At 47.4% G+C, this 20,360-nt stretch overlaps 1 protein-coding gene across 1 annotated transcript in view; it reads right to left on the bottom strand.

The window, feature by feature from the left end:
• Positions 1-760: 760 nt before the first annotated feature.
• Cacna1f (calcium voltage-gated channel subunit alpha1 F) overlaps positions 761-20,360 on the bottom strand; it is a 28,618-nt gene continuing 9,018 nt past the window's right edge. Inside the window, exons 18-48 of the mRNA XM_036174106.1 lie at positions 19,421-19,466; positions 18,647-18,698; positions 17,671-17,830; positions 17,382-17,511; positions 16,372-16,431; positions 16,119-16,225; positions 15,948-16,035; positions 15,449-15,556; positions 15,318-15,370; positions 13,781-13,927; positions 10,250-10,451; positions 9,999-10,157; positions 9,150-9,260; positions 8,821-8,904; positions 8,055-8,075; positions 7,584-7,712; positions 7,246-7,311; positions 6,902-6,993; positions 6,121-6,280; positions 5,758-5,885; positions 5,411-5,507; positions 5,121-5,223; positions 4,770-4,871; positions 4,517-4,647; positions 4,151-4,291; positions 3,717-3,889; positions 3,043-3,150; positions 2,809-2,936; positions 2,611-2,723; positions 1,274-1,477; positions 761-1,066 (exon numbers count right to left, since the gene is read on the bottom strand). Of these exons, the coding sequence (XP_036029999.1) occupies positions 836-1,066; positions 1,274-1,477; positions 2,611-2,723; positions 2,809-2,936; positions 3,043-3,150; positions 3,717-3,889; positions 4,151-4,291; positions 4,517-4,647; positions 4,770-4,871; positions 5,121-5,223; positions 5,411-5,507; positions 5,758-5,885; positions 6,121-6,280; positions 6,902-6,993; positions 7,246-7,311; positions 7,584-7,712; positions 8,055-8,075; positions 8,821-8,904; positions 9,150-9,260; positions 9,999-10,157; positions 10,250-10,451; positions 13,781-13,927; positions 15,318-15,370; positions 15,449-15,556; positions 15,948-16,035; positions 16,119-16,225; positions 16,372-16,431; positions 17,382-17,511; positions 17,671-17,830; positions 18,647-18,698; positions 19,421-19,466 (3,634 nt within the window). The 3' untranslated portion in view covers positions 761-835. The remainder of the gene's footprint in view (positions 1,067-1,273; positions 1,478-2,610; positions 2,724-2,808; positions 2,937-3,042; positions 3,151-3,716; positions 3,890-4,150; positions 4,292-4,516; positions 4,648-4,769; positions 4,872-5,120; positions 5,224-5,410; positions 5,508-5,757; positions 5,886-6,120; positions 6,281-6,901; positions 6,994-7,245; positions 7,312-7,583; positions 7,713-8,054; positions 8,076-8,820; positions 8,905-9,149; positions 9,261-9,998; positions 10,158-10,249; positions 10,452-13,780; positions 13,928-15,317; positions 15,371-15,448; positions 15,557-15,947; positions 16,036-16,118; positions 16,226-16,371; positions 16,432-17,381; positions 17,512-17,670; positions 17,831-18,646; positions 18,699-19,420; positions 19,467-20,360) is intronic.

Raw genomic sequence — 20,360 nt, 5'->3', positions numbered from 1 at the left:
TTCAAGAGTGAGGAAGGATGATTAAATGGTGGTCAATTCCTTTGCAGTGGAACTGACTCCCACTTTAGATAAACATGTCATATGTCTTAGCCACCTTAGTTCGTGGGGGGGGGGGAAGCAGCAAGGTACCTGGCCCACGCCAAATGCCTGATAAGCTTTTCCTGAATGAATGAGATCCTCAAGGCAGAGCAAGAAGCAGAATGAGAAGCTCAGGCATCTGTGTGGGAAGAGAGTCACTCTCAGGTGTTTCTGGGAGATCAAGGGGCCTCGGAATGGGTTCCCTGGAGCTAGAAGCACCACTGTTGGCTGTCACCTAAAATTTCTACCAATGGATTTCGATTTTTCTTCTTGATGCTGTGAGAGGACATTTCTGCTTCAGCTACCAACTCTAACCACTAGGCCTTTGCCCTGCCTAAACTCTTCTACAGTCTGCCCTTCTTTGGGCTGACCTGACTGACCCCTTGTGACGTCTCTGCCTCTCCCTGCTATCCGGACACCCAATATCTCCTCTGCTCCCTTCCCCCTATCTGCCTAGTGCCCTTCTTCTCCCCCACCTCCACTCTGTCTCCAGCTTTTTTTGGCTGCTGTCTCTTTCTCCTCCTCCTCCTCCTCCTCCCTCCTTCCCTGACGCTGAATAATCAGGCCTAGCTGTCCTGGTTTCTGGAAATACTCATGTGTGGGCAGTGGCTCAGGGATGCAATAAGGGATGGATGGAAACTGCCCCAGACTGCCAGTACAAAGACACTAAAATCCAACAGTATGTGGTCAGTGCTTGCCTCCTTCTGAGCGAAGGAAGGGCAGGGGCTTTATTGAGCAGTGGATGAGGGGTAAGAAATTAAAGGGCATGGACGCAGGCCATCTCATCTCTCAGATCCTCTTCATCAAAGCGGGAGAGAATAGACTCCTCATCACTATAAAGGGAGGTGGTTCTCTGTGCTAGCAGGTCACTGGCAGCACTGTCCATCTCATCCAGTGTCAGGTGACATGCATCTGCAATCTCCTGCTTTGCCAGGGCCACAAACCGTGGGTCTTGGGCAAAGAGACCGAGGCCTTCAGAGATAAGCACCTGGGGAGGGGTTCAAGTGGGAATAATGTTGATCAACGGCACAATGTGCAGAGTAATCACATTAATGATGTGCTAATGGCGGAATTCAGGGGGACAGAGTCAAGTACAGTATACAAGCTCAACAGAGAGTCTGAACACTCCTTGGTGCCCGTTTCTGCTCCCACCTCTGCTCCTTCTACTCCAGCCCCTCCCCCAATCAGGACTCACAGCTTCCACCAAACTGTCCGCACTGCCCCTCTTGCTGCGGCGGCGACTGGGATCTGAATGAGCTCCAGGCACTTGCAGACAGGCGAAGGTGCGCAGTGGCCCGCTGAGTTTGTTGAGGTATCCTTCACCCACTGTGGCTTCCTCCACCAACAACAGGGGGGCATATAGCAGTCGACCCTTCTGAGGAGGGGCTGCCCAGGAACCCTTGGTCAGAATAAGCACCAGAGGGGGCAAAGATTGATGAGTATGAGGGGCTATGATTCACTCTTGTGAGTTCTACCCCTCTTCTCTAACATACACAACTGGAGTCCCACTGAATGATGTAAATCAGAGGGGAAATAAATGACTTCTTTATTTGTGGGGATCAAACCTGGAGTCATAAACATGCTAGGCAAAGGCTTCACCACTGACTACATCTTCAGCTCCAGACTTGAGGTTTTGTCAGAGTACAGAAAGCCTTTGTTTGTGGGCATTGCGTGTCATTCATTCATTCATTCATTTATTTGAGACAGGGCTTTACTCTATTATCAAGGCTTGTAATTTACTATGTAGCCCAGGTTGGCCTCAAATTTGCAGTCATCCTCCTGTACCAGCCTCACAGGAGCTGGGATTATAGGCATGAACCACCTTATCTGCTTGTTTTGGTTCTTTTGAAACAGAGTCTCATGTGGCCCAGGCTAGTCTCAACTCTATATGTAGCTGAGAATAACTTTGAATTCCTGATCTTCCTGTGCCTACCTCCCAAGTGATAGGGTTACAGGTATGTTCCATCCATCATATCCGACTCAAAAACCTGGATTAAATGACAGTTGTGTTTGTGTGTGTATGTGGGGGGAGGGCTAGCCCTAACTCCAAAGGGAGAAGAGGCAGGAGGATCACTGGAGATTATTGGCTCCCAGCCTAGACAAGAAAATGTGAGGCCTAGGTTCAGGGAAAGAGCCTACTTTAAATAGGTGGAGACAGAGGAGGACACTGACACCTTCTTCTGGACTCTGCACAGTCCTATGAGTGAGTGTATACACACACACACACAGAGGCACAAAAAGACACACATACACTTACAAGAGTTAATGAATGAATGAATGAATAAATAAATACTAAGTATTTTTAAAACATCACTTGTGCTGCTTACTAACTATGTGATCACAGGAGGATAAACTTCTCTGAGCCTCAGTTCCCTCACCTGTAAACTGGGGACAGCAAACCCAAAGTCCAGTGGGGATTATGTGTGGCCCTTTAAGTGCCCCATTCTTTGGAAGGCCTTGAGATGTAGTATGTTTGTAAAGTTCAGCCTCAGAGGCTACATCTCTGAAGGCCACAGTGCCCCTTTTCCTCACCTGAGCCCTGCCTGGTCCTGAGGTCCGTCCACGATGGTAGGTGCCTGGGATGGGTAAATCTTCACAACTGCCCTGGCGTTGCAGACACTGAATGGTGAAGGAGGGCTTCCGACCTGGCGGGCAAAGGACAATGGCAATTCCTCCCTTGTTGTGTTTTGCTAGCCCTTAGGGTTCCATCGGGCCCATTTGTCTGCTTACCTGCAGGTGTTGGAGGCAGCAAACGTCGGCGTGGTCCATGCTGCCCATTTACGTGTCTCTGGGGCCAGTGGGGTGGCAAAAGGACTGGGTTGGAGGGAGTCCCTGCCTGCTCATCCAGGTGGGGGGTCCTGTGGAGAAGGCAGAGCTAGCAGTGAACTCAGGTCTGAGATTCAGATTTGGGGTATCAACACTCCTGCCCTCCCCTCCATGGCCCCTGTGGTGTGGCCAGTGTACCAGTCAGGGACTTCCTGTTCCTCATTCTGATTGTCCTGCCCTTGAATTCCCTTGAGCTGATTACTTGCTTCTTCTGGGATAGTGAACATGAAAACTCCAGAGCTTCTCCTGGAGGGGGATGCATATTAGTTAGACCAGTTCCCAAACCCCCAATATGTGATCCCATTCTCTAAACAAACACCAGGATTTACAATTACTTTTAGACAGGGTCTTACTATGTAATCCTGGCTGGCCTGGAACTCACTATGTAGACCAGGCTGGCCTTGAACTCACAGAGAGCTATTTCCTTCTGTCTACTGAGTGCTGGGATTAAAGGCTTGTGCTACCACACTTGATTTGCATTAATCTTTTGCACTGCATTTCTCATATTTTTCTGTTATTCTCTTTTCCATTTTTCTCTTGTTATCCTCTATTTCCACTTGAGCCCGTGATTTATTATTGCCTTTTAAAAAACAGGGTCTCATACTCACTATATAGCAAGGATGGCCTTGAACTCTGTATCCCCATGCTTCCACCTCCCAGGCCCACTACATCAGATTCTCACTTAAGCCCTTGAAACACATCTATCCTTCCCAAATTTCTTCTTGAAGGCCTCTAGCCCTTCTTCCAGCTCAACCAGTACAGTGGCTAGTTTTTCTTCCTTCTCACAACTTCCCCCAGGTGCTTGACCATACCTGTGGGCTTGGGATCCAGCCTGGAGCACACTGGGCTGCTTGGGGTTGGGAGCCAGTCTATCATCATCATCACTAGGCCCGGGTGAGAGAGAATCTGGGAGTTTCTCCCTCATAGGTAGAGACACTGGAATCTTGGAGTTCCATTGAGATTGGGGCTGGGAGTCTATGGAGTCCTGAGGAGAAATTCCTTGGCTGAGTGTTTTGTTAATGCAATGGCTAGGTTACTTCATCAGTGCTTCCCTCACTGGTCCATGGGGACCATCACTCCCTGGGGGCTGAATCTGGGTCTTGTTTTCCAACAGCTGGTGATAGGTATTGAACAGTTTTCCATTGTAGAGGAGGTTTCTCCCCAGAGACAGTATTGAATTGACTTAGGGGTCTGAGGGAGCATTTTACAGTCAAGAGTTTGGAGGGGAGTAGAAACATGTCCTCACTTTGTATGTTTCTGGGTTGTTCTCAGCTTCCTCCTCCTCACCCTCCTGACTCACTGCTTCTTCCTCTTCTTCTTCCTCAGTGTCATAGGTCAGGGCCTGTCGGATCTCAGGACCCAAGTCCTGTAGGCTTCTTAGACCAACCTGTGGGGATGGATGGAAAAATAAGGAAATTGGTAGCTCATGGTCTAGAGTGCCCCTCTATGAGCTTGCTTCCCATGTAGAAGTGTGTGCGCCAGGGCTGTGAGGCTCCCTTGACCCTCTGTGAGGCCTAGGTCTCAGTTTCTTCCTCTGTGACATGGGTTTCAGGAGATCAAGAGGGAGGTCAGCCTCTACACACATGGCCACACCAGACCCTGTCCTTAAGACCTGAAGGACAGAGGATGTGCTTGTTGGGGCCTCTGTTCCTAGTAGCCCCTTTTCTTTCCTTCTCCGGAATTTTCGGAAATAATCTTGGATCAGAAATGTGGCATAGAATTTGCCCACGGTGACTTCCTCCTCTGGGACAAGAAAAGAGGGCAAAGTTATGCAGGGGTCCTCTATACTGCTACTGCCTCCCTAGTTCCTACCTACCAGCACTAATCTGAGCAGACAATTAAGGAATTGGGGGTGGGCAGCTCACCATCTGGAGGGGGGATGACCTCATCCAACAGTTTCTGCTTTATCCTCTTCCAGATCTTTTTGATGACCATCCGAAGCTCCTGGTTGGCTTGATCCAGGTTCCCTACAATGCAGGAGAGCGTGGGCTAGGGCAAATAGGAGAAGTTGCTCCTCATTGCTGGGGGGGTCGGGTGGGGTTTTGCTTTGAAGTTTCACATCACTGCTATCAGATAGGGTGTGGAAGCAGGCCTGGAGAAGCCAAAGCCACCCATTTTGAGGTCCAGAGTTTGGAGATGCGCATCTGTCATTCTTTGCATTTGTCCCCTGAACCCTCCCCAGGGACCCTTTCACTCCTGCTCCTCCTCCCCCACACCTTCTGTCTTGATCTTCAGGGATGTCCGAACCAGGGCAAAGAGGGTAGCGTTGAATGTCACTGTTCCATCTGAGTTGAGGGGCACATTCATTGCCACAAGTCTCTGTAAACACCAGAGACATAGAACCCACTTTCGGGAAAATGCTCGATATACTCTGAATGCCCAGGGTAGAAACCTTTGTGGATGCAGTCATGTACCCATCCCTACCAAAGGAAGTCCCTCCCCCTTCCCAGAAAGTATAGTGCCTTCTTGTAGGTCAGCAGGTAAGCAGATGGGCAAGTGCACAGACCTTGCAGGCCACTCGGTGTGGGCACAACTTTCCGAACCCCAGTGGGGGCTGGATGCGTCTCAGCAGGGCAACGACGTCCAGGTGCTTGATGCGGCCCCTGGGGCAGCCGGGGAGATGCCACTGGGTCAACAGTACTCCTTTAGGCTTTTCTTAAGCCCTGCCCCAAGTGAATCATTACCTCCCAAACTGACACCCCAAGGCTTTCCAGGGAAGAGCAAAGATGGAGAGGACAGAGGGTAAGGCAATAGAAACCTCTTTATCATTGGGTAATGGAATGTGTGGGTCTGAACTTCTAGAACTAGGGGCCATTATCCTTAGGATTTGGGATAAGAAGTTAGAGTGTATACTTGGCTCCAGGGTCATATTCAGACCAGATCCTCTTGAATTCATCAAGGTGGTGGGGGCCCAGGATAGACCAATCTCTGGTCAGATAATCAAAGTTATCCATGATCACAGCCACAAAGAGATTTATAATCTGTGGGCCAATGAGCAAGCAGAGTTAAGTAAAGGAACAGAGCTGGGTTTTGGGGGTGGGTGGGTAGGAGCTGGGATGATCTTATATGGCCACTGGGTCACAAGTTCCTTGGTTGATCTTATTGTTGGGGCAGCTCTCTCAAGATCTGGGCTGCCCAATTCATTTGGACTTCTCTGAACCACTCAGGGCCAGCTCCCATGGCAATGATGGTGGTAGTGGAGAAATGTGTCCTTACCAGGAAGGCACAGAGCATGAAGAAGCTGATAAAATAGGCAATAGCAAAATTGCTACCACAGGTAAATTCTTCGCCTGGGCCAAAGTCAGACTCAGGGTCGCATCGATTTCCGGGAAGGCTAGCAAGCATTATCTCTTGCCATGCCTCACCAGTGGCACACCTGGGGAGGGTCACAGAGGGGTGGCATTCTGGAGAGGCTCTAAAGTTATGTCAAGTACAGTTGTGGGGGTCTAGGGGAGTAAGGGGATGACCTACTTCTCACCAGAGCTATACTTTATATTTATTTTATTTTATTTTATTTTATTTTATTTTATTTTATTTGTGTGTGTGTGTGTGTGTGTGTGTGTGTGTGTGTGTGTGTGTGTGTGTATACACAATCTGTGGGAGTCTTTTCTTTCATTTCCCCATGTGGATTCTGGGAATTGAACTCAGGTCACCAGGCTTGGCAGCAAATGCCTTTACTTGCTGAAGTGTCTCATCAGCTTCTATATCAACACTTTAACAACTAACATGACCATGATAATGGCAGTTATAGAATGTCTCTTACAGATGAGGGCACTGTGGACTAAAAGGAGGCACATCTTACAGCCAGAAAAAGAATGGCTGAGACTCGAATATTTTGGAAGACTCCTCAGATTACAGTCAGAAATGGCTTCAGCTTATGTGGAACTCAGGCTGCCCTGATATTTCCATAGTTCAGGCATGTTGAGGCCCAGAGAGGGTGTATGGGTACCCTAGATATTCTGGGGAGCAAGGTAGCAGGGAAATGGGAGTATATTACCTGAACAGAAGCAGCACAGCCTGTGGAAAGGTCTGGAAATTGTTGTTTCGATTTATCTGTGTGCCATCCTGAAGAGCCACCTTGCCAAACATCTGTAGACATGCAAAGGCTGCGTGCCAGGAGGGAACCCACGTGTTCCCATTGACTTCACATTTCCTGTTGCCTAAGGGATCTTCCTAATCTTGAAATCTCTTCCTAATGAGCTCATTTCACACATGTAGGCTTACCCAGGGTCATCCAGTTTGTCTGTCTTTCTGCTCCTCCACCCTCTCATTGGGGCTATTCCTACGAAGTCTCTCTGGCAGAAGGGTTCCAGAGGGGTATTCTCTAGGGTCTCCACTTACCTGCATGCCAATGACTGCATAGATGAAGAATATCATTGCTATGAGAAGAGCCACATAGGGCAAGGCCTGGGAGAATGGGAAGGGAGCAGACATTTCAGGTGCAGTCATCGAACTATAAATCCCAGAATGCACTCCTCTCCCCCAGCCTGGGACTGCTGGGGATGTAGTCTACCCTCAAAGTTTCCTGGATTACATGTGCCTCCCAAATGTAGACACAATATTAAATAGAATAGGGTAAAGTCAGTGAACTAGAGGCATGTTAAAGATTGAGAGCTCAGAGAAAGAAAGTTGGAAATGATATGGCAGACTGGGAACTGTAGTTCTGAGTGGAGAATTACCTGGAAAGACTTGATGAACGTCCAGAGAAGTGTGCGGATCCCCTCACCCTTACTGAGAAGCTTGACCAGCCTCATGACTCGGAAGAGGCGAAAGAATGTGATAGATATTCGGGAGCTGTCCTCTGAACTCTGGAGTTAGGGATGCAGTGGAGGTGCTCAGTTTGCACCGGGTCTAGCAACTTCTTTTCCTCATGCCTTGGCCCTCCCAGTTCCCAAAACTCTCAGAACCCAGGTCCAAGAGTGGTCACAGAGCATTTTTTGTTTGTTTGTTTTTCGAGACAGAGTTTCTCTGTGTAGCCTTGCCCTGGACCAGGCTGGCCTTGAACTCAGAGATCTGCCTCCCTCTGCCTCCCAGGTGCTGGGACTAAAGGCATGCACCACCACTGCCCAGCTGTCAGGGAGCATGGCTAAGGTCTCTTGGGCTGGGAGGGATGGTTGAAAAAATTATTTCTGTGAGGGGTGAGAAGCTACCTCGCCAAGATGGCCTCCATTCTGGTGGGACATGTGGCCAAAACAGAGGTGATAAAGGAGATGATGTAATCATATGCCCAAATGGATAGGGGGAAATGATGGTGCATACTCAGCAAATGGTGGGGGAAGGTTATATGGTAGTAGATCATAATGGTTGTAGACAAAGTTTTAATGGGGTGGGAGTAAAAGGATCAGGTAAAGGAGATGGTGGAGCAAAGACATTGAAGGAAACAACGGAGCCAAAGTTTCATGAAAATGAGAACCAATGGATGATCATTGGAGAAGCCAGTGATGTGGAAATGCAATCGGCAGTATTGTCAGTCATGTAGTATCCATGTAGTACCCATTGGATGAAATGATGGAGCCAATGATGCAATCAGTTGTGGTTACAGAGCCAGGGAAGAGCCAGTATAGGAGATGATGGAGTTGGTGGAGAAAATGGAGCCAATGAAGTAGTCAGATGATGCAGCCAAAGCGGGAGTCCATGGAGATGATAGAGCCATTGGAGTGGGGTAGAGACAATGAAAGAGATAACAGAAATAATAAGGGAGGCAGCAGAGCCACTGAGTAGGTTGCAAATGGAATAAGGGGCTGGTTAGAGAGAGGAGTACTTAGCCAGAGCCTAGCAAGGATTCAAAAAGGCAGATCTAGAATGAGGAGTGCTCAGTCTCTAGAACCAGGGAGAATGTGAATGCCAGCTGCCTACCCAAGTGAAGGAAGGCTCTAGGGAGAAGGTAGAAGGGTTAACACAAAGCCCAGTTCTCACATTGACTTCAGTGACGGCAATGTCCACTACGCTGCCCACTACAATAAGAGCATCGAACGTATTCCAGGCATCGGCAAAATAATGCTGTAGACAGGAGGAAAGCAGTGTACTGTGTTCTCTTAGCCAGCAGACCAGGGTAGGGGACCAGTAAAGGATAGGTGGTATTGAGGAGACAGGGCCTGGCTTGGACTTCAAATAGTCTGTACTTGGGTTTCTTTCACTTCTTAGTCTTATGACTACTTGATTACACCCCCCCCAAACCTCCCAGGGCTGTGGAATGCACTTCCTCCCCTAGGAATGTATTCACAGGGAGTGGGCCTAGGGTGTACCTTGGGTTTGAAAGCGATGATTTTGAGCACCATCTCAATGGTGAAGAGGCCAGTGAAGACCATGTTGAGGATGTCCATGGCATAGTTAAAGGGAGCAGTCTGCTCATAGTGCTGTGGGGAAATTAGATGGGAACAGAGCCTAAGGCAGAGACACCCTACACACAAACACAGTCCCTGGCCTGAGCTGAGGAGTCTGGGGACATGGAAACACTGTTTGCATTGCCTCTCATTATGGACACTGCAAAGCCTGGTTCTTGATTCCCAGACTGCCACGGTTGGCAGCTTCTGTGAAAAAAATTTATTTCACTAAAATATGCAAGAGTTTCTGCTTGGTTCAAACTCTCTCTCTCTCTTTTTCCTGCCTTGAGCATGGAACGGATGTCTGGAATAGTTGTTTTGTGACCATGAAGCAACAGCCAACTCACAGCAGAATGACATGACAGGAAAATGGACAGAGCCTGGGTCACTAATCAACAACGAGAAGACATCCTACGTCAGTGTTCCTCAACATTTGAGGTAATTAGGCAAACTCCACTGACTCTAGGGTGCACAACCGGTTTCATCTTAGAATCTGAATCTGGAGAGCAGTTTACAATCTGTGACAGTTTGCAGCAGTCATGGACCATTGTTTTCACATTCCTGCATCTTTAAAAGCAGAATTCGATTTTTGGCCTTAGATTTGAAGAAAGGTTGCAAATGTCATGATAACTTCAGGCTCTGTTGGTTAAGCAGGGGTGGGGAGTGGGGTTGTTACTTGCTGCCTAATGTATTCCTAATAGCTCTCAATGGATTGTGTGAAAAGAACAAATGTCTGACCATGATCAAGATGGGGGTGGGGCTCAGACAGACCTGCATGGCTAGGGCAACCGTGTTGAGCAGGATGAGCAGAAACATGAGGTACTCAAAGGCAGCAGAGTTCACAGTGGCCCACACGCGGTACTGATGTGGATTCTTGGGGATGTATCGGCGGAGTGGCTGAGCTTTGAGGGCATATTCTACACACTGGCGCTGCATAATGGTATAAGGCATGAGTGAGCAGACGAGGTTCACAAGACAAGGAGAGACAGGTTGGAGGTCATTGGTTGGGAATGAGAGGTCACCTGGTTCTTGTCCAGCTCACAGTTTTGGTATTCCTGCTCTCCCTGGGCACGGAAGGTGATGATAACAAAGCCCACGAAGATGTTCATCATGAAGAAGGCAATGATGATGATGTAGACAATGAAGAATACTGAGATCTCCACATGGTAATTGTAGATAGGGCCCTCATCTTCTGCATGTGCATCTATAGCTTTGTATAGCAGTCTGTGGGAGATGGTGGGAGGTAGAGATGAGGGCATGTGCAGGGGAACCCCAGTCCCCTCAGACTTCTTCCTAGGCTACTTATCATACCCACCTCCCAAATCTCCTGGCATACCAACCTCCCTAAATTTACAACCTAATCACTTGGGACTTCTATACATCCATAAAGAACCTCCCACAGGCATCACAATCCCCGACATCAAGCTCTACTACTATAGAGCTACCGTAATAAAAACAGCTTGGTACTGGCATAAAAACCGACATGTGGAACAATGGAATCAAATTGAAGACCCTGACATTAACCCGCACACCTATGAACATATAATTTTTGACAAAAAAGCCAACAATGTACAATGGAAAAAAGAAAGCATCTTCAACAAATGGTGCTGGCATAACTGGATGTCAATGTGTAGAAGGCTGCAAATAGATCCATATCTGTCACCGTGCACAAAACTTAAGTCCAAGTGGATCAAAGACCTCAACATAAATACAGTTACTCTGAACCTGATAGAAGAGAAAGTAGGAAGTAGTCTTGAATGCATTGGCATAGGAGATCACTTTCTAAATATAACACCAGTAGCACAGACACTGAGAGAAACAATCAATCAATGGGACCTGTTGAAACTGAGAAGCTTTTGTAGAGCAAAGGACATGGTCAATAAGACAAAGTGACAGCCTACAGAATGGGAAAAGGTCCTCACCAACCCCACATCTGACAGAGGGCTGATATCCAGAATATATAAAGAACTCAAGAAATTAGACATCAAAATGCCCAACAGTCCAATTAAGAAATGGGCTATAGAACTAAACAAATTCTCAACAGAGGAAGTTCAAATGCTGAAAGACATTTAAGGAATTGCTCAACATCCCTAATTATCCGGGAAATGCAAATCAAAATGACTCTGAGATACCACCTTACACCTGTCAGAATGGCTAAGATAAAAAACACAGAAGACAGTTTATGCTGGAGAGGATGAGGAGTAAGGGGAACTCTCCTCCACTGCTGGTGGGAATGCAAGCTTGTACAGCCACTTTGGAAATCAATATGGCGCTTCCTTAGAAAATTGGGAATCCATCTCCCCCAAGACTCAGCTGTAGCACCCTTGGGCAAATACCCAAGGAATGCTTGATCATACCACAAGGGCATTTGCTCAGCTATGTTCACATCAGCATTGTTTGTAATAGCCAGAACCTGGAAACAACCTAGATGCCCTTCAACTGAAGAATGGATAAATAAAATATGGTCCATATACACAATGGAGTACTACTCAGCAGAGAAAAACAATGACATCATGAGGTTTGCAGGCAAATGGATGGATCTAGAAAAAATCGTCCTGAGTGAGGTAATCCAGACTCAGAAGGACAAACACGGTATGTACTCACTCATAGTAGGATACTAGATGTAAAACAAAGATGACTAGACTGCTACACAACTCCAGGGAGGCTACCTAGAAAACAGGACCCTAGGAAAGACACAGGGATCGCCCAATGACAGAGAAATAGATGAGATCTACATGAACAACCTGGATGACAGTGGGAGTAATGAAGGGCAAGGTTTGAGGGAAAGAAAGCTTAGGGGAGCAGGAGATCCCAGCTGGATCAAGAACAGAAAGGGAGAACAAGGAATAACAGACCATGATAAATGATGACCACATGAGAACAGGAACAGACAGAGTGCTGGAGAGGTCCCTAGAAATCCACAATGATACATCCTCTGTAGACTGCTGGCAATGATCAAGAGAAAGCCTGATCTGACCTAGTCTGGTGATCAGATGGCCAAACACCCTAATGGTGGTGCTGGAACTCTCATCCAATAACTGATGGAGGTGGATGTGGAGATCATCAGACAGGCCCCAGGTGGAGCTCCAGGAGTCCAATTGTCCAGAAGGAGGAGGGACTGTAAGAGCATGAATTATTGAGACCAAGATTGGAAAAGCACAGGGACAAATAGCCAAACGAATAGAAGCACATGAATTATGAACCAATGGCTGTGGAGCCCCCAGCTGGATCAGACCCTCTGGATAAGTGAGACAATTGAATAGCTTGAACTGTTTGGGAGGCACCCAGGCTGTGGGGCCGGGACCTGTCCTTAGTGCATGAGCTGGCTGTTTGGAACCTTAGGCTTACACAGGGACACTTTGCTCAGCCTGGAAGGAGGGGACTGGACCTGCCTGTACTGAATCCACCAGGTTTAAATGAATCCCCAGGGGAGTCTTGGCCCTGGAGGAGATGGGAAGGGGGGGGGATGTGGGGAAGGTGGGGGTGGTGGAGGCAGTAGAGGGGAGGACAAGGGAACCCATGGCTGATGTGTAAAATTAAAACACAAATATAATAAGTAACAAAATAAGGAACCTCCCACAGGCCTTTTAAAGTGTCCTAAGTCTTTGTTTTTTATTTTTCTTTTCTTTTCTTTTTCTTTTTCTTTTTTTTTGAGACAGGGCCTCACTATGTATCCTTGGCTGTCCTGGAACTCAACTATGTAGGCCAGGATCCAAAATCTTTTATACCAGACACCTCAAAGTTTCAGAGATTCCCATGCAGCCCTCAAAAGAATCCTATCCAAACCTTTCAAAATCTCCTATGTTTCTACAGACACCTTATCCCCTTATAATGGTCCCTGGAGCACCTCCCCTATGTGGTTCTCCAGAATTTCCCCACAAGCTTCTAAGATCCTGGACTCCTATCCCACAGCATTGAATGATCTGCTCAATTCACCCCAGAAATTTCTAGCTAGTATACCCAAAGGCTTTTGTAGTTTTCTGAATTTCTGAATCCTATCTCCTCAGTGAGCCCCCTTTGAATCCCTCCACATTCTATATCCTCCTATAACACTCATCCAGTCTTTTTTCTAGATTTACCTATTCCCTCAGAGATCTTTGCCCAATTTCTAGAGACCTTCTCCAAAGTCCCAATGAATCCACAGTGAAGTTCTGGAAAATTCCCACCCAGTTTTCCAACACACTCACCAGTCTCTAGAAAACTACACCCAACTGGAAGTGGTAGTACAAACCTGAATCCCAGCACTCAAGAGGATGAGGAAGGAGGACCACCAGTTTGAGGTCAAAGTGGGTGCATGGTAAGACCCTGACTCAAGAAAATAGGGGAATAGAGATGTAGCTTAATGTTATACCATTTGCCTAGCATCTACAGACCCCGGGTTCCACTCTCAAGCATTGAAAAGAGGAAAAAGGAAAGAAGGAAAACCCTATCCAGTCTTAAGAGACTTTCCATGCGTCCTTAAGCTACACTCCCATCCACTCCCAGTTGATCCCAGGCAATTATCTGCAATCATCTGCCCAGTCCCCTGCGATCCCCGAGGCCCTGCCCCTCACGCAGGCCAGCCTTCGAAGGTAGAGACAGTGAACAGGGCCATCATGGCTGAAAGGACGTTGTCAAAGTTGAAATCACTGTTGACCCAGAGCCGCTCTCGGACCAAGGGCCGTGACACATCTCCATCAGGGTAGATGAGGAAGGAGCCCCTGTGAACGTTGTAGACAGGCTAGTGAGAGAGGAGGAGTGAGGAGCTGTGGCGAAGGGTCTAGGGTCTTCATTATGGATGTAGCAGGGCACAGTGGTGTACCTAGATGGCTTGGGTTCACATCCTGCCCTTTGATTTCCTACCTGGATTATTGTAAATGTTCAGTCTCTGTCTATGGACTTTTTGTTTTCGCCATCTCTCTCAAAAATGAGGATTCTAACAGAATTTCTCACCAGGATTAAGTCAATAAATGACAATTAATCGTGGTGGTGCACACTTATAATCCCATTACTTGTGAGGCAGAGGCAGGAAGATTTTTAGCAAGTTTGAGGCCAGCCTGGCCTTCGTGATTTCCAGGTCTTCCAGGGCTACACACTAAGACCATGTCTCATAATAAACAAACAAATAAATAAAGCCAGGCGTAGTGGCACATGCTTATAATCCCAGCGACTCAGGTGACAGAAGACAGGCAACGTGTGAGTTTAAGGCTGGCTTGAGAGCTTAAGGCTGGCTGGAGACATATTGAGACCAAGGCTCAAACAAGCAACCACCCCCCTCAAAAGAACAGCAAAAGAAACCAAACAAGGGCCGGCAAAATGGCTTGGTGGGTAAAGGTCCTTGCTGCCAACCTGATGATCTGACTTTGCTCCTCAGAATCCACATGGTGGGAGGAAAGAACTCCCTCAAGCTGGTCTCTGGTCTCCACACCTGCAGTGGCAGGCGTACTCCCCATATGATAAATTACGAGAACTTAAGCAAAGACCCAGACTAATTTCTGGAACACAGCTGGGATAGCATCATCACCACTGCCATTAGCATTTTTGCCACCAGGGGCAAGTAGTTCTGCAAGTGGCCAAAGTTTCTTAGCACTGACTCTGCCAGGTACTGTGCTGGCTTGCCACGTAGGTACTTTACTGTGCCCACATATTCTATGCCCTGACTACCTTTCATAAGCCATTTTCAGTTGAGCAAAGGGACTCAGCAAAGTGAATAAGTGCCCCGAAGCCTGTGAAGTGGGTTTGAGCCAGCGATTCCTGGCTTCATGGTGTTTGCTTGAAACCACCTCCCTCTACAAACATCTCTAGAGGGAAGCTGGGATTCTGAGGAGGGGCAGGAGTTGCTAGGGCTTCTGGGGAGGAATGTAGGTAATGCTGAAGAATGTGGAGAAAGGTTAAGGGGGGACCTAGAGTGCTTGCTCTGATATGAAGGCCTCTACAATTATTGGGAGAGTTCTTCTGAGGGTCTTAGGGATTTCTAGGAAACCAGATGTCTAGAGTCCTTGGTAAAAGACTATAAAGTGGCTCCGGGACCATAGAGAGAGAGGCCTGTATTTCTCTATGTGATTTGGAAGGGGCTCTGGATTCCACAGGGGGCAAGCCTCAAACACTCACTTGCATTCTTTCAGGGTGTGTTTGGCCTCATCAGTGCAGCTGTAGAATTTTCCCTGTATGGAGGACATCTGTCAAACAGGTTCCCCTTTCACCCCCACCTTGACCTGGGCCTCTCCCTGGGTCTCCCCCACCTTGAAGAGCTGCACACCAATGCAGGCGAACATGAACTGCAGGAGGGTGGTGACGATCATGATGTTCCCAATGGTCCGGATGGCCACGAAGACACACTGCACCACGTGCTGCAGACACACCCACAAATGACTATTGGGCATCGAAGGCCATAGCATGTAGTGGGGACTTGGGTGATGGATATAGCTTAAGGACTTGGGCCAGGGGTATGTGGTTACAAGTCAGGAACACATGGTCAAAGGCAGTATTGTGGGCTAGCTTGTATGGGTATTAACAAAGAATAAGTGTTTTCTAGGTAAGGACATGTAGTCACATGTCAAGGACATGAGTCAGAAAATTGTGGCTACTGGTATAGTCACTTGTAAGGAACATTGGTCAGATCACATGGCCAGTAGTCAAGAATCTGTGGTCACATGTTGGATTCAGGCTGCAAATGGTCAGTTGGATCTGTGATCTTGACTCAGGACCTGGGTTCTGTGGGCTTGGGTAAGCTGGGCTTACCTTGAGTCCCTTGGCCCTGTTGATGGCTCTGAGGGGCCGGAGGACTCGGAGGACTCGGAGAATCTTCACAACTGAGATGGCACTGGAGCTGGGAGGGGAGTTTCAGGCCTTAATTAGGGCTTGGTCCTGGTTCTTGGAGGAGTGGGGTGGGCAGGGGAAGGTGTTACTCACTGGATGCCGAAGGAGATGAGGGACACACTGACCACAAGCAGATCCAACATATTGAACCAACTACGGCAGAAAGAGCCCCGGTGCAGGAAGGCCCCAAACACTGTCATCTGGGGATCAGATGACATTAGATTAGACCTCAGACAAGAGGATAGCTGGTGGGTAGGATGGGAGAGAGAGCAGAGAGATAGGTGGTAGGGGTGGCCGGGAATGTATTGGGGGCAACTGAGGGTATGGTTGGGGGTTCAGTTATCACCTTTAGTAGAATCTCCACAGTGAAAATGGAGGTGAAGGCATAATCGAAGTATCCCAGAATCTGAGGAAATGAGAAAGATGAGGAACACTGTCATTACTAAAGGAGATTGATAGGTATGTGTGTGCCTCTCTTTTTCTTTCCTTGTCTGTCTATCTATCATCTATCTATCTATCTATCTATCTATCTATCTATCTATCTTCCTATCTATCTGTCTGTCTATCTTTCTATCTATATCTATGTATCTATACATCTATGTATCTATCTATTATCTATCATCTATCTATTATCTATCATCTATCTATGTATCTATATCTATGTATCTATCATCTATCTATCTATCTATCTATCTATATCTATCTATGTATCTATCTATTATCTATCATCTTTGTATCTATCTATCATCTATGTATCTATGTGTCTATGTGTGTATGTATGTATGTATGTATGTATGTATGTATGTATCTATCTATCTATCTATCTATCTATCTATCTATCTATCTATGTATCTATCTATCTATCTATCTGAGACAAAGCCTCACTCTGCAGCCCAGGATGACCTCTGAGTTGCAGTAATCCTCTGGCTTCAGTCTCCTAAGTGCTAGAAATCCAGGCAGGTATCACCACGGCAGCTTGTGTATGTACCACTAAATGTAAGCCTTGCTCTCCTCCTTCCCTCTCAGCATCAGGAAAGACCTTTTTACACATGCCAAAGGCTTGGCCATCTGACATGAGGGCTCAGATTTAGGCTCCTTTGTCTCTGCCCAGCTGCATGAGTGCCCTTGGCCTGTTTAACCTCTCTGAGCGCAGGTTCCTCTCATCCCCAGTCTAATCCTGATCCCCTGCTCGCACTTCTTGGAGTATGGTAATGGCTGCTGGCACTGTAGTCTCCACCATTGCTGGTCCTCTTCCCCAGCCCAGTGAAGGGTCTTCTTCTGGTCTCTACTCTGGCTCGAACTTGTGCCCAGGAGAATACCCCTGTGAGTTCCTCCTAGCCCTCAGCATGGGCTCACATGGTTTCGGAAGGAGTGGGCTCGGATGGGGTCCTCAGCGGCCAGGGACACGCTGCTGAGGATGATGAACACCAGGATGAGACTGGTGAAGATATGATGATGTATGAGGGTGTGGCAGGCCTTCCGAAGTCTGGGAAGTGCGGAAAAGGCAGTGATTAGAAACCAGGATCAGTGTTTATTGGGAAACCTCCAGGGATACATCTGTGCCCTGTTGCCTTCTGGGTAGTTCTAGGGCTCTCCAGCTGGCCCGCCCCTGTTACCCTGCCCTACTGCCCCCTCTAGCACTCACGGATTGGTTTGGCTGAGGCAGAAGAAAGCACTGCCTTCAGGAATGGGTACCACCTTCTCCTTGGGTACAACTTCCTGCAAGAGTTCCACATGCCCTGCACCGCCTTCCTCCTCCTCCTCCTCCTCCTCCTCTTCTTCTTCCTCTTCCTCGACGCCTGGTGCTGGAAAAAGAGCAAAAAGTGAAATTGGTTGAGAAGTCAATGGAAAGCTCCTGGAACTGTGCTTGGTACAGGACAAATTCTTCGCATTTCCTGACCAGAATCTCCGCTCCTCAGGGAAAAGATCTTAAGTCTGTTTTGTTTAACAGATGCCTAGCTTTTAGAACAATTCCTGAGATACAGTGAGAGCCTGGTGAGTGTGTTTAGTTAGTACTACACACACACACACACACACACACACACACCCAAAAAAATTTTTTTTGATACAAAGGCTCTGAGAATGTCCTCAGTAAAATAAAATGTCCTTTTGTCTTGTTTAACCTTGGTGTCCCAAATGTTGCTGTCTAGGGACTAAGCCTATTCATTCATCTCAGAATAATCATTTTTGCAGTCTTAAGATTGTACTTAGGGGGTTGGGGAGTTAGCTCAGTGGTGGAGTGCTTGCCTAGCAAGCAAAAGGCCCTGCGTTCGATCCTCAGCTTAAAAAAAAAAAAGATTGTACTTAGGGCCTGGTACATGCTGTGTAGGCACTCTACCACTGAGCTATATCCCCAGTCCTTATTTGTGTATTTATTTCATTTTTGAGATAGTGTCTAGTGTCTCTAATATAGTCCAGGCTGACCTGGAACTCACTGTTTAGCACAAGGTGTTCTTGAATTTGCCACCCTTCCCAAGTTTTGGGACTACAGGCATGTGACACTCTGCCTACTGCCTTGGAAGAGTCTGCTGGCCAGAGAGGACCTTGTCAGGGGTCCGGAGTTCTCTGCCTGGGTTCTTTCCCAAGACTCCATGCCTCTTCCATCTGACCTGCCTACTTGCCTGCTTCTTTACTCTTTGCACCCTCTGCTTCCTCGTTCTTTCCACCAGGCTCCTGGAGATAGGAAAATTGGAGTTATTGATTATGCAAGAGACACCAGGAAATGGACACAAAGGAGGTATGGAAGAGACAGGATAATGTGGAAATGGATTGGCAGAGGATGGGGTTAAATCATGTACACACTGATAGGTGTGGGTGGTAGGAGGAGGTATAGACAACTCTCAGGCTTCTTTCCTTTAACATTTATTTATTTAGGCTTTTTTTTTTTTGCGACAGGGTTTCTCTGTATAACAGCCCTGTCTGTCCCAGAACTCACTTTGTAGACCAGGCTGGCCTCAAACTCACAGAGATCCACCTACCTTTTTTGCTTCATGAGTGCTGGGATCAAAGATGTGCGCCACCACTGTCCAGCTTTAAGATTTTTATTTTTATTATTTTTTTAAATTATGTATATCTCTGTGTGGGTATGTGCATGTGAATGCAAGTGGCCTTGGAGGCCAGAGGCCTTGGAACTCTTGGACCTGAATAACAGGTAGTTGTGATCTGCCTGACATGGGGTCTGGGAACCGAACTCAGTCCCTTTAGAAGAGCAGCAAGCTCTCCTAACTCCAGCTCCCCACTTTTTTTTAAAGCCAGGGTCTTACTACATAGCCCTAGCTGCCTGGAGCTCACTATGTAGACCAGGCTAATTTAAAACTCATAGACACTCCCCTGCTTCTGCTTCCCAAGTCCTGGGATCAAAGGCATGCATCAGCACACTCAGGCTTTGAACTCACCAACACTCTGTTCTCTGGTGGGGGGTTTCCTTCACTGCTCTTCTCTCTGTTCAAGGAAATAAGGGGTGATTGCTGTAGGTGAGAACAGATGGATAAAGCTGGGTGGACACTGCTGTCAGGACAGACCTTTCTTGGGGCTTCCTGCTTCTGTTCCCAATGCCTATAGTCTATCCTCACAGCACACAGAAGGAACCCGTGAAATCCCACCACTCTCATGCCTCTCTCCACCAAGAGCAAAAGCCAAAAATCTCATCTTGACCCAGAATAAAAGTCTGGTTCTTTTATTCCTCCCAACATCTACCCATATTTTCGACCACTCCCCTCTCTGCTGCATTCCCACCTCACTGGTGGGTTTTGTTTGCTTGTTTATGATGCTGGGGTAGAAACCAGAACTTTAAAGGGGTCAATTTTCTCCCTCTCAGCTAGGTCCCCAGCCATGGTGTTCTGTTGTCAATTTCAAAGGAGCAAATTTAGTGAACCTTGTCTGCTATACAGTCTCATTGTGGAGCCCAGGCTGGCCTTGAACTCCTTATCCTCCTGCCTCAGCCTTCCAAGTGCAGGGAATATAGGTATGGCTATCTAGGTTTGGTTTAATTTTTCACTATTGCTTTGTTCTGTTTTCTGTTCCTTCACTACTTATTATTAACATATTCTTTTTTTTTTTGAGACAATCCATAACTGGACTGGAACTCACTCTGTAGACCAGGAGGCTCTCTAACTCACAGACAAACCTGCCTCTGCCTCCTGAAAGCTGGAATTAAAGGCATGTGCCACAGCACCTGGCTTACTAACAATCTTAAAAGTTTATATCTATTTTCTTGTAGTTTGCTTGCCTTCCTCAATTACAAACAGCAAAGACTCTGTCTGCCTGAACCCATGCAGTCTCCCTAGCATTTGCAGCAGGGCCCAGCACAAACATATTGAGTGTGTGCTCAATAGA

Source organism: Onychomys torridus, chromosome X, assembly GCF_903995425.1.
Source record: "Onychomys torridus chromosome X, mOncTor1.1, whole genome shotgun sequence".
Lineage (NCBI taxonomy): Eukaryota > Metazoa > Chordata > Mammalia > Rodentia > Cricetidae > Onychomys > Onychomys torridus.
The sequence above is the reverse complement of the archived record's forward strand: the minus strand, read 5'-3'. Positions and strand labels throughout refer to the sequence as shown.